The sequence below is a fragment of the Phytophthora ramorum genome (assembly GCF_020800215.1).
Source record: "Phytophthora ramorum isolate Pr-102 chromosome Unknown Phyram_PR-102_s0005, whole genome shotgun sequence".
In the NCBI taxonomy this organism is placed as follows: Eukaryota; Oomycota; class Peronosporomycetes; order Peronosporales; family Peronosporaceae; genus Phytophthora; species Phytophthora ramorum.
The window spans coordinates 247,060-258,683 of NW_027150651.1; the positions used below are offsets into that span (position 1 = coordinate 247,060).

At 53.0% G+C, this 11,624-nt stretch overlaps 5 protein-coding genes across 5 annotated transcripts; 2 read left to right on the plus strand and 3 right to left on the minus strand.

Annotated features, from left to right (window-relative positions):
- Positions 1 to 1,660: 1,660 nt before the first annotated feature.
- Positions 1,661 to 2,137, plus strand: KRP23_5760 (uncharacterized protein; the record flags this gene model as incomplete). Its single annotated transcript, XM_067890866.1, has 1 exon — positions 1,661 to 2,137. One exon carries the CDS (start codon positions 1,661 to 1,663, stop codon positions 2,135 to 2,137), a length of 477 nt encoding a protein of 158 aa, XP_067745277.1.
- A 1,088-nt stretch (positions 2,138 to 3,225) lies between these two features.
- Positions 3,226 to 7,389, minus strand: KRP23_5761 (uncharacterized protein; the record flags this gene model as incomplete). Its single annotated transcript, XM_067890867.1, has 3 exons — positions 3,226 to 6,741; positions 6,809 to 7,009; positions 7,075 to 7,389. The coding sequence occupies 3 exons, from the start codon at positions 7,387 to 7,389 to the stop codon at positions 3,226 to 3,228; spliced, it is 4,032 nt and encodes a 1,343-aa protein (XP_067745278.1).
- A 110-nt stretch (positions 7,390 to 7,499) lies between these two features.
- KRP23_5762 (Protein SUPPRESSOR OF QUENCHING 1, chloroplastic) lies at positions 7,500 to 9,223 on the plus strand (the record flags this gene model as incomplete). Its single annotated transcript, XM_067890868.1, has 4 exons — positions 7,500 to 7,640; positions 7,701 to 8,848; positions 8,917 to 9,091; positions 9,170 to 9,223. The coding sequence occupies 4 exons, from the start codon at positions 7,500 to 7,502 to the stop codon at positions 9,221 to 9,223; spliced, it is 1,518 nt and encodes a 505-aa protein (XP_067745279.1).
- Positions 9,224 to 9,423: 200 nt separating this feature from the next.
- On the minus strand, positions 9,424 to 10,467 carry KRP23_5763 (scyllo-inositol 2-dehydrogenase (NADP(+)) IolW; the record flags this gene model as incomplete). Its single annotated transcript, XM_067890869.1, has 1 exon — positions 9,424 to 10,467. The coding sequence occupies one exon, from the start codon at positions 10,465 to 10,467 to the stop codon at positions 9,424 to 9,426; it is 1,044 nt and encodes a 347-aa protein (XP_067745280.1).
- A 463-nt stretch (positions 10,468 to 10,930) lies between these two features.
- Positions 10,931 to 11,499, minus strand: KRP23_5764 (uncharacterized protein; the record flags this gene model as incomplete). Its single annotated transcript, XM_067890870.1, has 2 exons — positions 10,931 to 11,134; positions 11,209 to 11,499. The coding sequence occupies 2 exons, from the start codon at positions 11,497 to 11,499 to the stop codon at positions 10,931 to 10,933; spliced, it is 495 nt and encodes a 164-aa protein (XP_067745281.1).
- Between the last annotated feature and the right edge of the window lie 125 nt (positions 11,500 to 11,624).

Below are 11,624 nucleotides of genomic sequence, written 5' to 3' on the forward strand. Positions count from 1 at the left end.
CAGGCAATACCGGTGTATGGCGCAACACTTGCTTTGGCCCTTCTTGGGGTTGCATTTTCCAGCAGTACATTGGGCATTCATTTTAGTACGGGTTTAACGGTAAACATGTATTAATGTTCGATGGTGGTTGCGGCCAGTAGATTGATATGTGATCGTCAGAATGACTGCCACAGTGGCAGTCATTGCAGTGCCGCCCATTAATGATTTCAAAATGAGATGGGACTTCGCACTTTCCAGATGACTTATTCTTAGTTTCTTTGATCTGGTCTGAGGTTTGTGCGTGCGAGAAAAATGATACAGTGTACATGTAGCGTGGACAGTGCAAACGTTCTTAAAATGAACATGCCCAACCAGCTCTTGCATCCACCATTAGCGCCCTACGTGACTGCTGTGCTAACCCTTACCAATATCTGGTACGATATACAAAGTTTAATAACGTTTTTTTTAATGAGAGTTCGAGCGGTTGCCCGCCAACTTAAGGCAGGGTGTGAGTGGCAGATACGGGCGCCAAAAGTGAATCTGCTGATTGCGAGCGCATAACGGCAGATGTGTATGTAGTGCGTAAACATTTGTGAGTCGCAGAATCGTAAGTACTAGTATGATCTTTCTACGCTTTGAGCACAAGCTTTTACTACTACATGTTCGACTGTATACAGTACATGTACATGCAAACCCTGTACTAGTATTCGGTTGTATCACTGTTTGTGTGATTGCAGATCTGAAGAAAATTTCACGCCATCCACGACGATAGACCACATAGGTACACCATGGGCGGTATGATTTGGTATGCTTGCACTGTTGTGTGTTTTGGTATTCATAAAGGCGTACACGTAGCGATCCGCGACGCGCAGTAAAATTACATTTAGCAATCCGATCCCCGCGAGAAGCGCGGCAAGTATGGGTTCGAGAAGGATGATACAAGTCAGTTGTTTTCATACATAGTATGTTTGATTACCAACCAAACAAACCAATGGGTACGTGCGAAAAACAGAGTCTTATGCGTGGTATTATTCAAACACTGTTTGTGCACCCAGTTAATGCCTTGTTTAAATAACATCATAGACAGACAGATTTGTCACAAATCCGTATTCAACGTCGGAAAGCACGGGGATTGTGAGTAAAACTGCCAATAAAAATTCCAATTTGTGAAATCCACCCAGCACGATCTTACTTGTATATTTCGGGCACAAATTCATTTGCACATAGTTTTACTGGCACTCATGCTCTTATTATTTTAAAATAGTAGGTCGTAAGCATATTTTTTGTTTGACGCAGGCTCTCGGCTCTATTAGAGCTATAATATCTCTACCGTTGCTTAAATCGGCGTCGTCAAGGCTTATTGCCGTTGCAGGACCGAGAGTCGCAAATATCCTAAGCATCTGCATAAGCGCTGTCGATCGCGCGACGGAAAGGTACCGAGATGTATAGTCTCAGTCCAGATTCGCCACGAGATGGGATGAAACACAAAAACGAGTCGTCAGGAAAAATGAGAAGCCCTTATTGTGTACATGTGTCACAATCATGAGCTCTCGATTGCTGTACGGTACATGTACAGTGCCTCGAAAAGTCGACCTCAAACCTAGAGTCTCAAGACGTGTTGTGCTGACCCTCATTTCTCAATTTGCTGTCAAGTCCCCAGAGCTCCTTCGATCTTTCAACAATGCGTGCGTGCTACGCCCTGCTTGCTATTGCGGTCGCACTGATTTCCAGCTCCAATGCCCTATCGACCTCCATCTCTCCGCAACCGCAACTTGTGAGCTCGGCCGGCGTTGGCCGGAGCACTGAAAACAACAACCGGCTCTTGAGATCGCGCGAGGTCGACGAAGAGAGGGCTCGCCTGCCTAGCAGGGTGTCGGAGATGTCGACAGCCAGCGGGCTTTCGCGGTTTATTACTGCGGCTGACTTGAAAAGGGCTCGGCGCGAGGTTACAAAGCTCAAGGCCCAGCTATCCAAGATTGAGAGCGACAACAACGACCTGTTCTGGGTAATCAAGGATAGCGGAACCACCCCCAATAGTATGTACCAGAAGCTGAACATCAAAGAAACTGTGAAAGCTATGACGCCAGAACAGCTGGCAAAAAACGAGAACTACCTTCTGTGGTCTCATTTTTCGAGCTGGTGGAAGAAAACCGAATAGATGTATTCGGCGGCTGGTTTGTTGTTCTATGATGTGGTCGTACTACTGCCCTGCACTGGTAAATATTCAATTCTGGGAATAACGATACTGAATACTAAACCTCCACATTCACCCATGCGTCGCGGAAACCTCGAATGTCTACCACTGCCAAGCTTTCATTCTTCTACAAACAAATTGAGATTCCTGGTATCTTGCGCACATAACACTATCATGGCCGCGCTTGCGTGCTCTAACATCGCCAGCCAAATTGGCAAAGCTCTTGAGTTGACTATAACCTCCTGTACGTATAACATGGTTTTACCATAATGTGGGCTTCAGCTGCCCAACATTGGCTTAGCCCTTTAGATGAAATGCTCTATCGAAATCAAGAAAGTTCGGCATTAGCCAGTAGCACAACAATCCCTATAATACAAACAAGCAAAAACCTCCAAAGAGAAACGAACGATGCCGCCCATTCGTCGAGCCACGCAGACGAAGGGCCCGACGTCGCCTCAAGCAGCTCCCAGCTATATCTGCACCCCTTCCGCAAGGCGCCCCCACAAGATGACTGTAGCAGCTAGCTCACTGTCAGTGACAAACGCAGAGTGGCGCTTGCTCTTAGCATTCTCACCTTTTCAGCATGGCCAACGCATTGATGCCAGCTATGCAGGTTGATCCCACCGATTAACTTTATTCTGATTTTCAAAGTCAGAATAACTTAAACCCGGGGATATCTTCTAGCAACCTTGCTTTAACTGATGAGGCTAGGGCAAACTAACTCTATTTATTCTTATTCTTACTCTTATTCTTTTGAAATGAAACAGTCCTTAGGCGCGTCAAAAGTTTTTGACTGAAAACACTGAAATCCAAGACAGCTGCATGAAAGTGTGATCTTCCTCGGCAGTGAAGCCATCTGGGCCCACCACTTAATTCTTTGACCGCATTCAACAACTATGCCACACGACAAAATGCGTCACCTCTCGGAATGCAGAGCTACGCGTACGTTTTCAATCGGATTCATTTTCCTAGTGCTACGACATATCTCCCTCTTTCAGAAATATGTACACAGCCTGCCGAGTGTTCACTTCATGTGGTCCCGCGTGTAGTCACTACTTGCTGCGACAATCACGATTCGAACTTGCACATTTCCACTGCAGAAATGACCTGAGCATCAGGAACTGCAAGTTCCGCTTTTCGAGCTCTTTTGTCGTGACGGTCAACGAACGTTCCTTTTCCTTCAGTTCGCGCTGAAGGCTTCGCTGCTTCTGCACTGCAGCTTTCAGGGACCCCACAGCGTCCTCCAGCAGCTCGATGTTGGAGTCATTCAGCTTCTTTTGGGGCTTTTCTGTGGCTTCCGCTGAGATGCCTGGTGCCGCACTTGCTGAGAGGAAGTTCACTCTCTTGAGCGTCGTGCTTTCAGCTTGATTGCGATAGCTTGCACCAAGGGTTTGGCTCAACTTGTTTACTGACCGAGTCAATCCTAAAGAATTGAGCCCTTCCACGATCCCTTTCGAGGCGGAGAGGAAGTCCCGCGACTGGAAAACCTGGGCCCTAGCGGAAGGTGAAAGCGCCTTGTACGCCGTGGCGAAATCCCATGCCGCTTCCACGACACTCTGCTGGCCAGCCGCTCTTCGCTCCATTTCCTCGATCAAACGCTGGTTCAAGCCCACCAGATCTTTTAGTTCGGAGCACCTCGTCCGGAGAGACTTCAGCTGGCTGCTCCGTTCGGCGTACTCTGTGATTTTACGGTCAACAGCTACCCGCCAGCTGGCAACCTTGGTGTTAATCTCCACCAAGTAGCCCGTCAGCTCATCAGCTCCACGTGCTTGCGAGGGCCTCTCGCGCCGTTCATCGTCTGGTTTTCGAGTAGACTCACAGAATTGGCGAACCAGCTTAATACACTTTCCCAAAGCCACTGTCGTTGAAGGCGAGAACGAGGGGCGAAGCGGATCATTTGCGCTGGCACGTAGTTTTGCTTGATAGCTCTGCACTTGAGTTTGATGCCTCCAATGCACAAAGCATTGCGCTTGCTGTTTCGACTCAAGCTCTTTTGAGAGTCGTCGGGTTACAACAATGTTGAGATGGTGTAGCTTAATAGTCTTCTTCAGCTCTTCATTGGATCTTGATGACTCCTTCAGCTGAATTGAGAGGCTCTTTATCTCCTTCTTGCTGCAGTTTGCAACCAAGCACCAAGCAAAGTATTTCCACTTCCACTGTTTCAAAAGACCTTCCAGTGACGACCTTGCCAACGCTTCCTGCTCACGGCTGTGAAGATCGACAGTGTCGAGAGGAACAATTTTTTCAAGCCACATTGGATGCGAAGCCGATAGGTCATCAAACGGCGAGTTGGAACTGCTCATGAAGTCTTCTTCTTGTACAACAATTTGTGGGGAAGCAGGCTTGAGAGACCGACGATCCTTTCCACCCGATGACACAGCTTGTTCTAGCGCTAGTTTTTGAGCTTGTTGGCGACTAGCCAGGCGGGTTTTCAGAGTTTGGTAGTTCTCCTCCACTGCACTCAGCTTCTTTAGCGTGACTGCAATGCTTTCAGAAAGCCCACGCAGCATGCGCTCGGTTCCTCGCTGGCACGTCATGAGCATTTCGCGGAACGCTCGCTGCTGCAGCTCTGGGCGAGCTTGCAATGTCTGAACCAGCTTGACTAGTGCTTTCTTTTCTTGGTCCACTACACGGCGCTCTCGCTCCATTGTTCGGTGCTGTTCATTCAGCGATGAAAGTTCCTCTCGCAGCTCCCTTTCGCTATCGGCTTGGGCTTGTTGAGCTTGAGTACTTGCCTCACGTTCCGCTTGCAGCTCGTCGACTATACGCTGCAGACTGTACTGCTCTTCTGACAGGCCCTGCATATCATCCTCGAGCTTCTGTCTCTCTTCGCCAAGTGCGTTGTATTTGCTCATCCACACGAGCATAGCTGTCTTCGATTCCGCCAGTTCTTGGGTCAGGTTATCGATTCGCTCGCAATTTTCGTTTTTCGTAGCCTCAAGATTGCTCTGCATCGCGTGCTGGGCACTGACTTGTTTTTCAAGTGTCAAACATCGTTGCTTCATTGTCTCCAGCACGTGCTGCATCCGTTCCACCTCATGAGTACATTGCTTCCGTGAAGAGTTGCTAGCCTTGTTGGCCTCCGACAACGCTTGTTCCAGTCGATTGCATTCAGATTTTGTAGACGAAAGCTGCAGCTTCAACGACCCGAGCTGCTCTCGTGCTTGCTCAAGGTCACTCAACTGCAGCGCTGATGCTCCTCTCTCCACCTGTTGCAAGCTTGCAAGAAGCTCCTTCCCCTGCTTGAGCTCTTCAAAGCCCTTTTCAAGACGTTGATTCTTTCGTTTGCACTCGTCAAGTGTTTGGAGGAGTCGCTCAATTTCGCCGGTTGCTCTGCGCTTCTCCACTTCCAGGTTGTCTAAGCAAAGCTGCACACTCGACAACTTGGCACCTAATTCGTCAGCAAGCGCTTCCTTCTCCCGCAACTCTGCGGCTCGTGATTCGCCATCTTCCTCCATCGAGTCCAGCTGGGCTTGCAGACTTCTTAGCGCTGAACCTCTTTCTTCCACTTGTTCCTCGCATCGCTGAGCAGCCTCACCCAGATTCACCACTTGCTTCTCAAGCTCAGCGGTAGATTGAGACAACTTCGTATGTAAGTCCTGCAAGTCCGCGTACTGCTTCGCAAGAGTCCGCTTTGCACTGACTTCCGCGTCGTACTTGCTGGTTAGCTCGTCAAACTTTCGCTTTTGATGGGTCTTCTGCTCTTCTACGGCGCTGAGCTGGTCCTGCAACACACGAATAGTGCGTTCGGATGTGCGTTGCTCCGAGTCGCCCAAATTCTGAAGTTGGTGTTTTTCCCGCGTCAAGTCTAGAATCATCTGACGTAGCTCTTCTTGCCTCTGCTTCGCTGAGAGCAGCGCAGTGGAGAGAGCAGAGTTTTCTCGTTGCAAATGCCCGCGGTCTTTTTCAGCTTGCAGAAGTGATTCTTCGTCGGTGGCGGCATGAGCCCGTAGCTGCTTCACTTCCGACCGAAGGGTGAGGAGTGATGCGGCGTTTTTGCGGCACTCCTCGCACTTCCTCCTTGGCACCTGCGTCCTCGAGAAGTCTGTCCCCACAACACTGCGAGATAGCAGCGAGGACCAGTCTTCTTTCTCGCTGCTGTGGCTCGAGTCGAACGTTGATTTCGAGCCATCCCATCCTCGACGCGTCTTACGTGAAGCGGCAGTGGCGCTGTGCAGAGCCTTTTCCAGCCGCTGGATATGGTCCTGAAGGATATTCAGGTTCTTGTCATGGTGAGAAGAGAGCTGCGATCGCAGCAGATTGATCACTTTGGTCGGTTCGTCGTCAAACATCGACGCCCTCATAGCTGGGGCCGATTCAGAATTGCTACTCGAGCGCTTGAGCTCCTCGTTTTCAGCTCGTAGCCGAATGATCTCCTTCTTCTGATCCTCGATTGTCTCCCAAGCGAACTGCAGAGACGCTTCATTGTTCGCCATCGAGTCAGCCTGCTGCTGCTTCTGCGGACTGTCAGCTCCCGCAGCCTCCTCCAAGAAGTCCGTCCTAAGCATCAACTGAAGCTCTTCCAACTGCTGCTCGTCCCCCGCTCCGACGCAAACCTTGGTGCGAACCTGGTTTTCAACCCACAACGATTAGCGGTCGAGGACTCTCAAGAGAGGAGAACGCCCGCCCACGTACCATTTCCTCGTCTTTCTGCAGATGCACGTGCAGTTGACGCATGATTTCCACACTCTCCACTTCATCCATCACCAGCGTCTCCTTCTCCTTCATCCGCAGCTCCATGAGACTCACGAGCAGCTCCTGCACGATAGCCTCAGCCACCAGCATCCGTGGAGATTGAGCACTCCACTCTTCCTCCTCTCGTCCACCAAATGAAGTCTGCAGCAACCAGTAACTGTCATCAGCTCGCACCACTACATGTCAACTTCAATTGGCTGTCGTACCGATCGATTGAGCCGCCGCATGCGTTGCTCGCAGACCTGAATGACCACTTCGAACAGGTTATTGCTACTGGCCTCGGAGTGCCGTCGACTGCGGCTTTTCCTCCACTCCTTGGACGCTGCAACGCGCGTACTCATCATCTCTTTGCGCTCGAGGAACTCCGTGATCTGCTTCAATAGGCGCAGCAGAATGTCACGCCCGCGGTCTTCAGAAGACGACGACGAGCTCCTTGACGCCGCATCTTCCAGCGGTCGTTGGTTGTCCGCTAGGCGCGACGACCGCAGCCGCGCGCCCGAGCGCGCCAACGCTCGCTCCATTGCTGATTCCTACTCGACGGGTAGTTTCGCGACTGAGCTGCTCGAATGGAACGGGCGTCCGTTCGTAAACCGATTGCTCCCTGTTCGGCCTCAAGCACTTCAACTACACCATGAATCATCGAGGTGGCTTTAGATGCATCGGTTCTGGTAGAAGAGGGCATTTGGACGGAGGTGCATGCCAAGCAGAGCTCAATCGGCCGTTTGGCGTCTGCACATTGCGTGATGGAGTGTTGGCCTTCACGGATGCACATGTACGGTCTGCCGTAGCAGGTTGTCCACTGCAAGGCTAACGTTGTCTGGGTGGTTGGCAGAATAATGCGGTGCGGTTCGTGATTCCTGAGCGGGGGCGTGGTGCTACGTCCAAGTGCAGACGCAAGTGTCATGTGAAAACGCTGGAGAGCTCGGGACTGCTCACTCCCAAGGGGATTGCAGCCTCGGCAGATGAGAGACACCTCTTTGTGTGCGATACAGGGCACCACAAGATCAAGCTGGCCGCGCTGCCGAGCAGGAGCGTACTAGCGGACGTCGATAAAATCACCGGCGGCGTCGAGATGTTTGCCTTTGCTGGGAACGGCAAGAAGGGGTGGCGCGATGGAGCTGCTCTCGAAGCGAGCTTCAACTCCCCGGCAGGTGTATGCGAGTACGCCGACGGCTCGATCATCGTAGCTGACGCGGGCAATCACTGCATTCGACAGATTCGACGGACTGGTAATGGGAAACTGGCCGTCAAGACGATTGCAGGGGCGTATGCAAGCTTGGAGGCGAGTACGCAGCGTCTGCATCGTGCTGGGTCTGTTGTAGCAGCGAGTAAGCGAAGCTCTGGGTACCGAGATGGAGTGCGTTCACTCTTTCGGAGTCCATCTGCCGTTATCGCGGGCCCCCACGGTGAGCTGCTGGTAGCCGACACCATGAACAACTCCATTCGAGGCCTGCTCCCGCCTTCGGACGGGACTTCTCCGTGGAAAGTGAGTACGATATGTGGACAAACTCGACCTGGACACGCCGACGGGAACTGCGAGATTGCGCTGTTTGATCAGCCCGTGAGTTTGTGCTGGGGAGAGAACAGCAACACTTTCTTCGTGGCTGACAGAGGGAACGCCTGCATTCGCCAAGTTGGACGCAGTTATGGTGCCGGACTAATGTACGCTTGGGTGCGAACGATTGAAATTGGGGACGTACCGCGATCTGTACGCAACCAACAGCAAAGCAGCCTTCCTCTCGGAATGGTCTGCATACCTCGGCGGAATACAGACTGCGAAAAGGCTGCCGGTTCGAAGCTGGTGGTGTGCGATGGTGGGAATAATGTCATCAAGATCCTGCCACTCGAGGAACTCATGCAACATGCTCTGAACATCGAGGAGCGATTCGACACGCCGCAAATATCGAGTGCACACTGCTGCACGTTTCCCCAGTCTAAGAGCGACCTGCGAAGCTGCAAGGACTCAGAAGGCTCTCTCTCGTACGTTTGCTTTGAACTTACTGGCTTTGGGCTCACTCGATGCTAGTTCTTACGACTCATGCCTGCAGGCCAGGAACCAATCGCACTGATTCTGAGTGCTTGAGCGAGAACCAGCTCGGCGATGACTGCCAAACTTGTTCGTGTCAGTCTTCTCGGTCGTTAGAAGAGGCTCTGAAAGCGAACGCAGCTCTGCAAGCAGAGAATTTGCGGCTGCGAGAGCTCTTGCAATGCACTTTCGACGAGGTATCAGCAAACTCTCGTACTAGTCGCTCCTGTCTTCATCTCACCTGAGTTTGTATTCCATTTCGCTGACGACAACAGATCGAGCTCGCTGACAAACGCTTCTCCGAAAACTACCAGCCACAAGTCGATTGAAGCTGGCGTTACCGACACACACACCATTGTAGGCACGCTACCGACTCGGGCAGTAGAGAACGTAAGACGGATCGAAAGGAACGTTCATTTGCGAGCTCGTACTCGTTACCTTGAGCGATTTGATGAAGGACTGCAAGCTCCTATAAAACCAGACACAGCCTCTAGGACACGGCGCAGTCTCTCGTTGCTTCGGTCTCAACTTACACAGAAATGCGGTTCACGCGTTCGGTCTTCTTGGCGTCTTCCAAGATGCGGATCTGCTCGACCACGCCTTCCGGGTCCACCAGCAGCTTCTCCTCACCGCGGATAGCCGCTGCGATGTTCGTGTAGTAGACCTGGTACGAGCCGAGCTTGGTGGGGATGACGCGGGTCTCGCCCGTCACGGCGTCCGTGAACTTGCCGAACGAGCTCTCGGGCTCCTGGCCCCAACCTTCGTCGCCCGGGCGCTTGCCAGCACGCAGGGCGTCCTCCTGGCCATCCTCGCCGTACTTGACGAACGTTCCCTTGGAGCCCACAACCGTGTACTTGGGGCCGAGGTCCTTGACGAGCATCCCGGCGCTCAGAATCACCTCTCGCTCGGGGAACTGGTTGTACTTGAACTCGAGGCGGAAGAAGTCGTCGTTCTCGGCACCTTCACGCTGGATCTGCACGTCAGCGTCGACCGCATCGGGCTTGCCGAAGAGCTGCAGCGCCTGGTCCGTCACGTGCGCGCCCAGGTCATAGAGCACGCCGCCGCAGAGACCGGCCTTCTCCTTCCAGTAGCCCTTCATGGTGGGGCGGTAGCGGTCGTAGTGGGCCTCGAACCTCTGCACTTGTCCGAGCGTGCCGTCCTCCATCAGGCCGCGCACCGTGAGGAAGTCGCTGTCGAAGCGGCGGTTCTGGAACACGGAGAAGAGCACGCCGTTGGCCTGGGCGACGGCGCAGAGCTCCTGGGCCTGCTGCGCCGTGACGCACAGCGGCTTGTCCACGACCACGTGGCGCTTGGCCTGCATGGCTGCCTTGGCCTGCTCGAAGTGCACCGTCGTGGGCGTCGAGATGACCACGAGCTGCACGTCGGTGGCCAGCAGCTCGTCCATGGAGCGCACGATCGTAGGCGCGGGCGACAGCGCTTGGCTCTTGCTGCTCGAGCGCTCCAGCACGTGTGTGAGCTCGAACTGGCCGGAGCTCGTGATCAGCGGCGCGTGGAAGACGCTGGAGCCCGTGCCGAAGCCCACGAGGCCCACAAGGATCTTAGCGGCGACCATGATCTTGATAGAGGGGATGGGGAGTGCTGCTTGGTGTGCACAAGACAGCAACTTCAGAAGTGAGCTTGAGTCAAGCGGTCATAGACGAACCGAGGCAAAGTAGGCAGAGAACTCGAAGCCGCCGTGGCGGTTAATGTGAGTGGCGAATTTCATCAGCACGTACTTGCCGACTTTCCCCGTAAACACCAAGGACAAAGCTTTCTTGTGGCGTGCAGGACGATCGGCCATGCTCTCAACACGTGTGAGTGACGGTCTTCATCATCACGACTTTGTCGGTTTTCCTCATAAGCATCGAGGACACAGCTATGCAGAGAGCTGATCGGCCAGCATGTCGCTCGACATCTTTGTTTAGTGGCGCGGTGAGGGTTCTTACATGTAGACTTTCACGGGCGGCGAAGCGAAAATGCATACAAACCAAAGTCTGTCTTCTTACGGTAGCTATCTGCATCCTCATCGCCGCCGTCTATACTTCCACGCGGATCATGTCGAGGCCGTTCTGCTCAAAGTGGTGGTAGCGCTGTGCCGACCTGGCAATCGACCAGCGGGCCATCTTGACCATGAACTCCTCGAGTTGAGGCGAGTCGTCGCTCGCCGCTTCAATCTCCGGAGTCACCTGGGGCCACACTGCCAGTGTGCGAGTGTTATGCTCCTTGTCCTGCTTGAAGCGCTTCATCATCCGCGTCACGTAGGTGGCCACATCCAACGGGTACAGACAGATACACGAACGTGAACGTCGCGTACTTCCCCGAGAACCCTCTTGACCAACTCTGCGTATGCAATAGCTCCTTCCACCGCAATTTCACTGCCGCGATGTTGCTCAAAGAAGTCGTGAATCCTCTCGACAAGCGCCGCCGTGACGGCTTCAGACAGAGTGTTCTTGTACACTTGGAACGCCGAGTGCTGCTCCATGCCGAACGCATTTCCAACACTTGTCACCCCTTCATCCAGCTCCAGCACTGTATACTCCTCCAAGTGAGTCGACGAGTACGTCTTGCCCGCTCCGCTCTTGGACGTGATGAGCACGTCGCGCATTGATCTGCGCGACCACGTCCTCCATCGCCGATACACTCTGCTAAGTACGAGGCATTTTGTATCGGCAGACACAAGCCCAGAGTAGCGCTTTCGCCTCGACCTTCTACGCGCAGGTGTGTACCGGT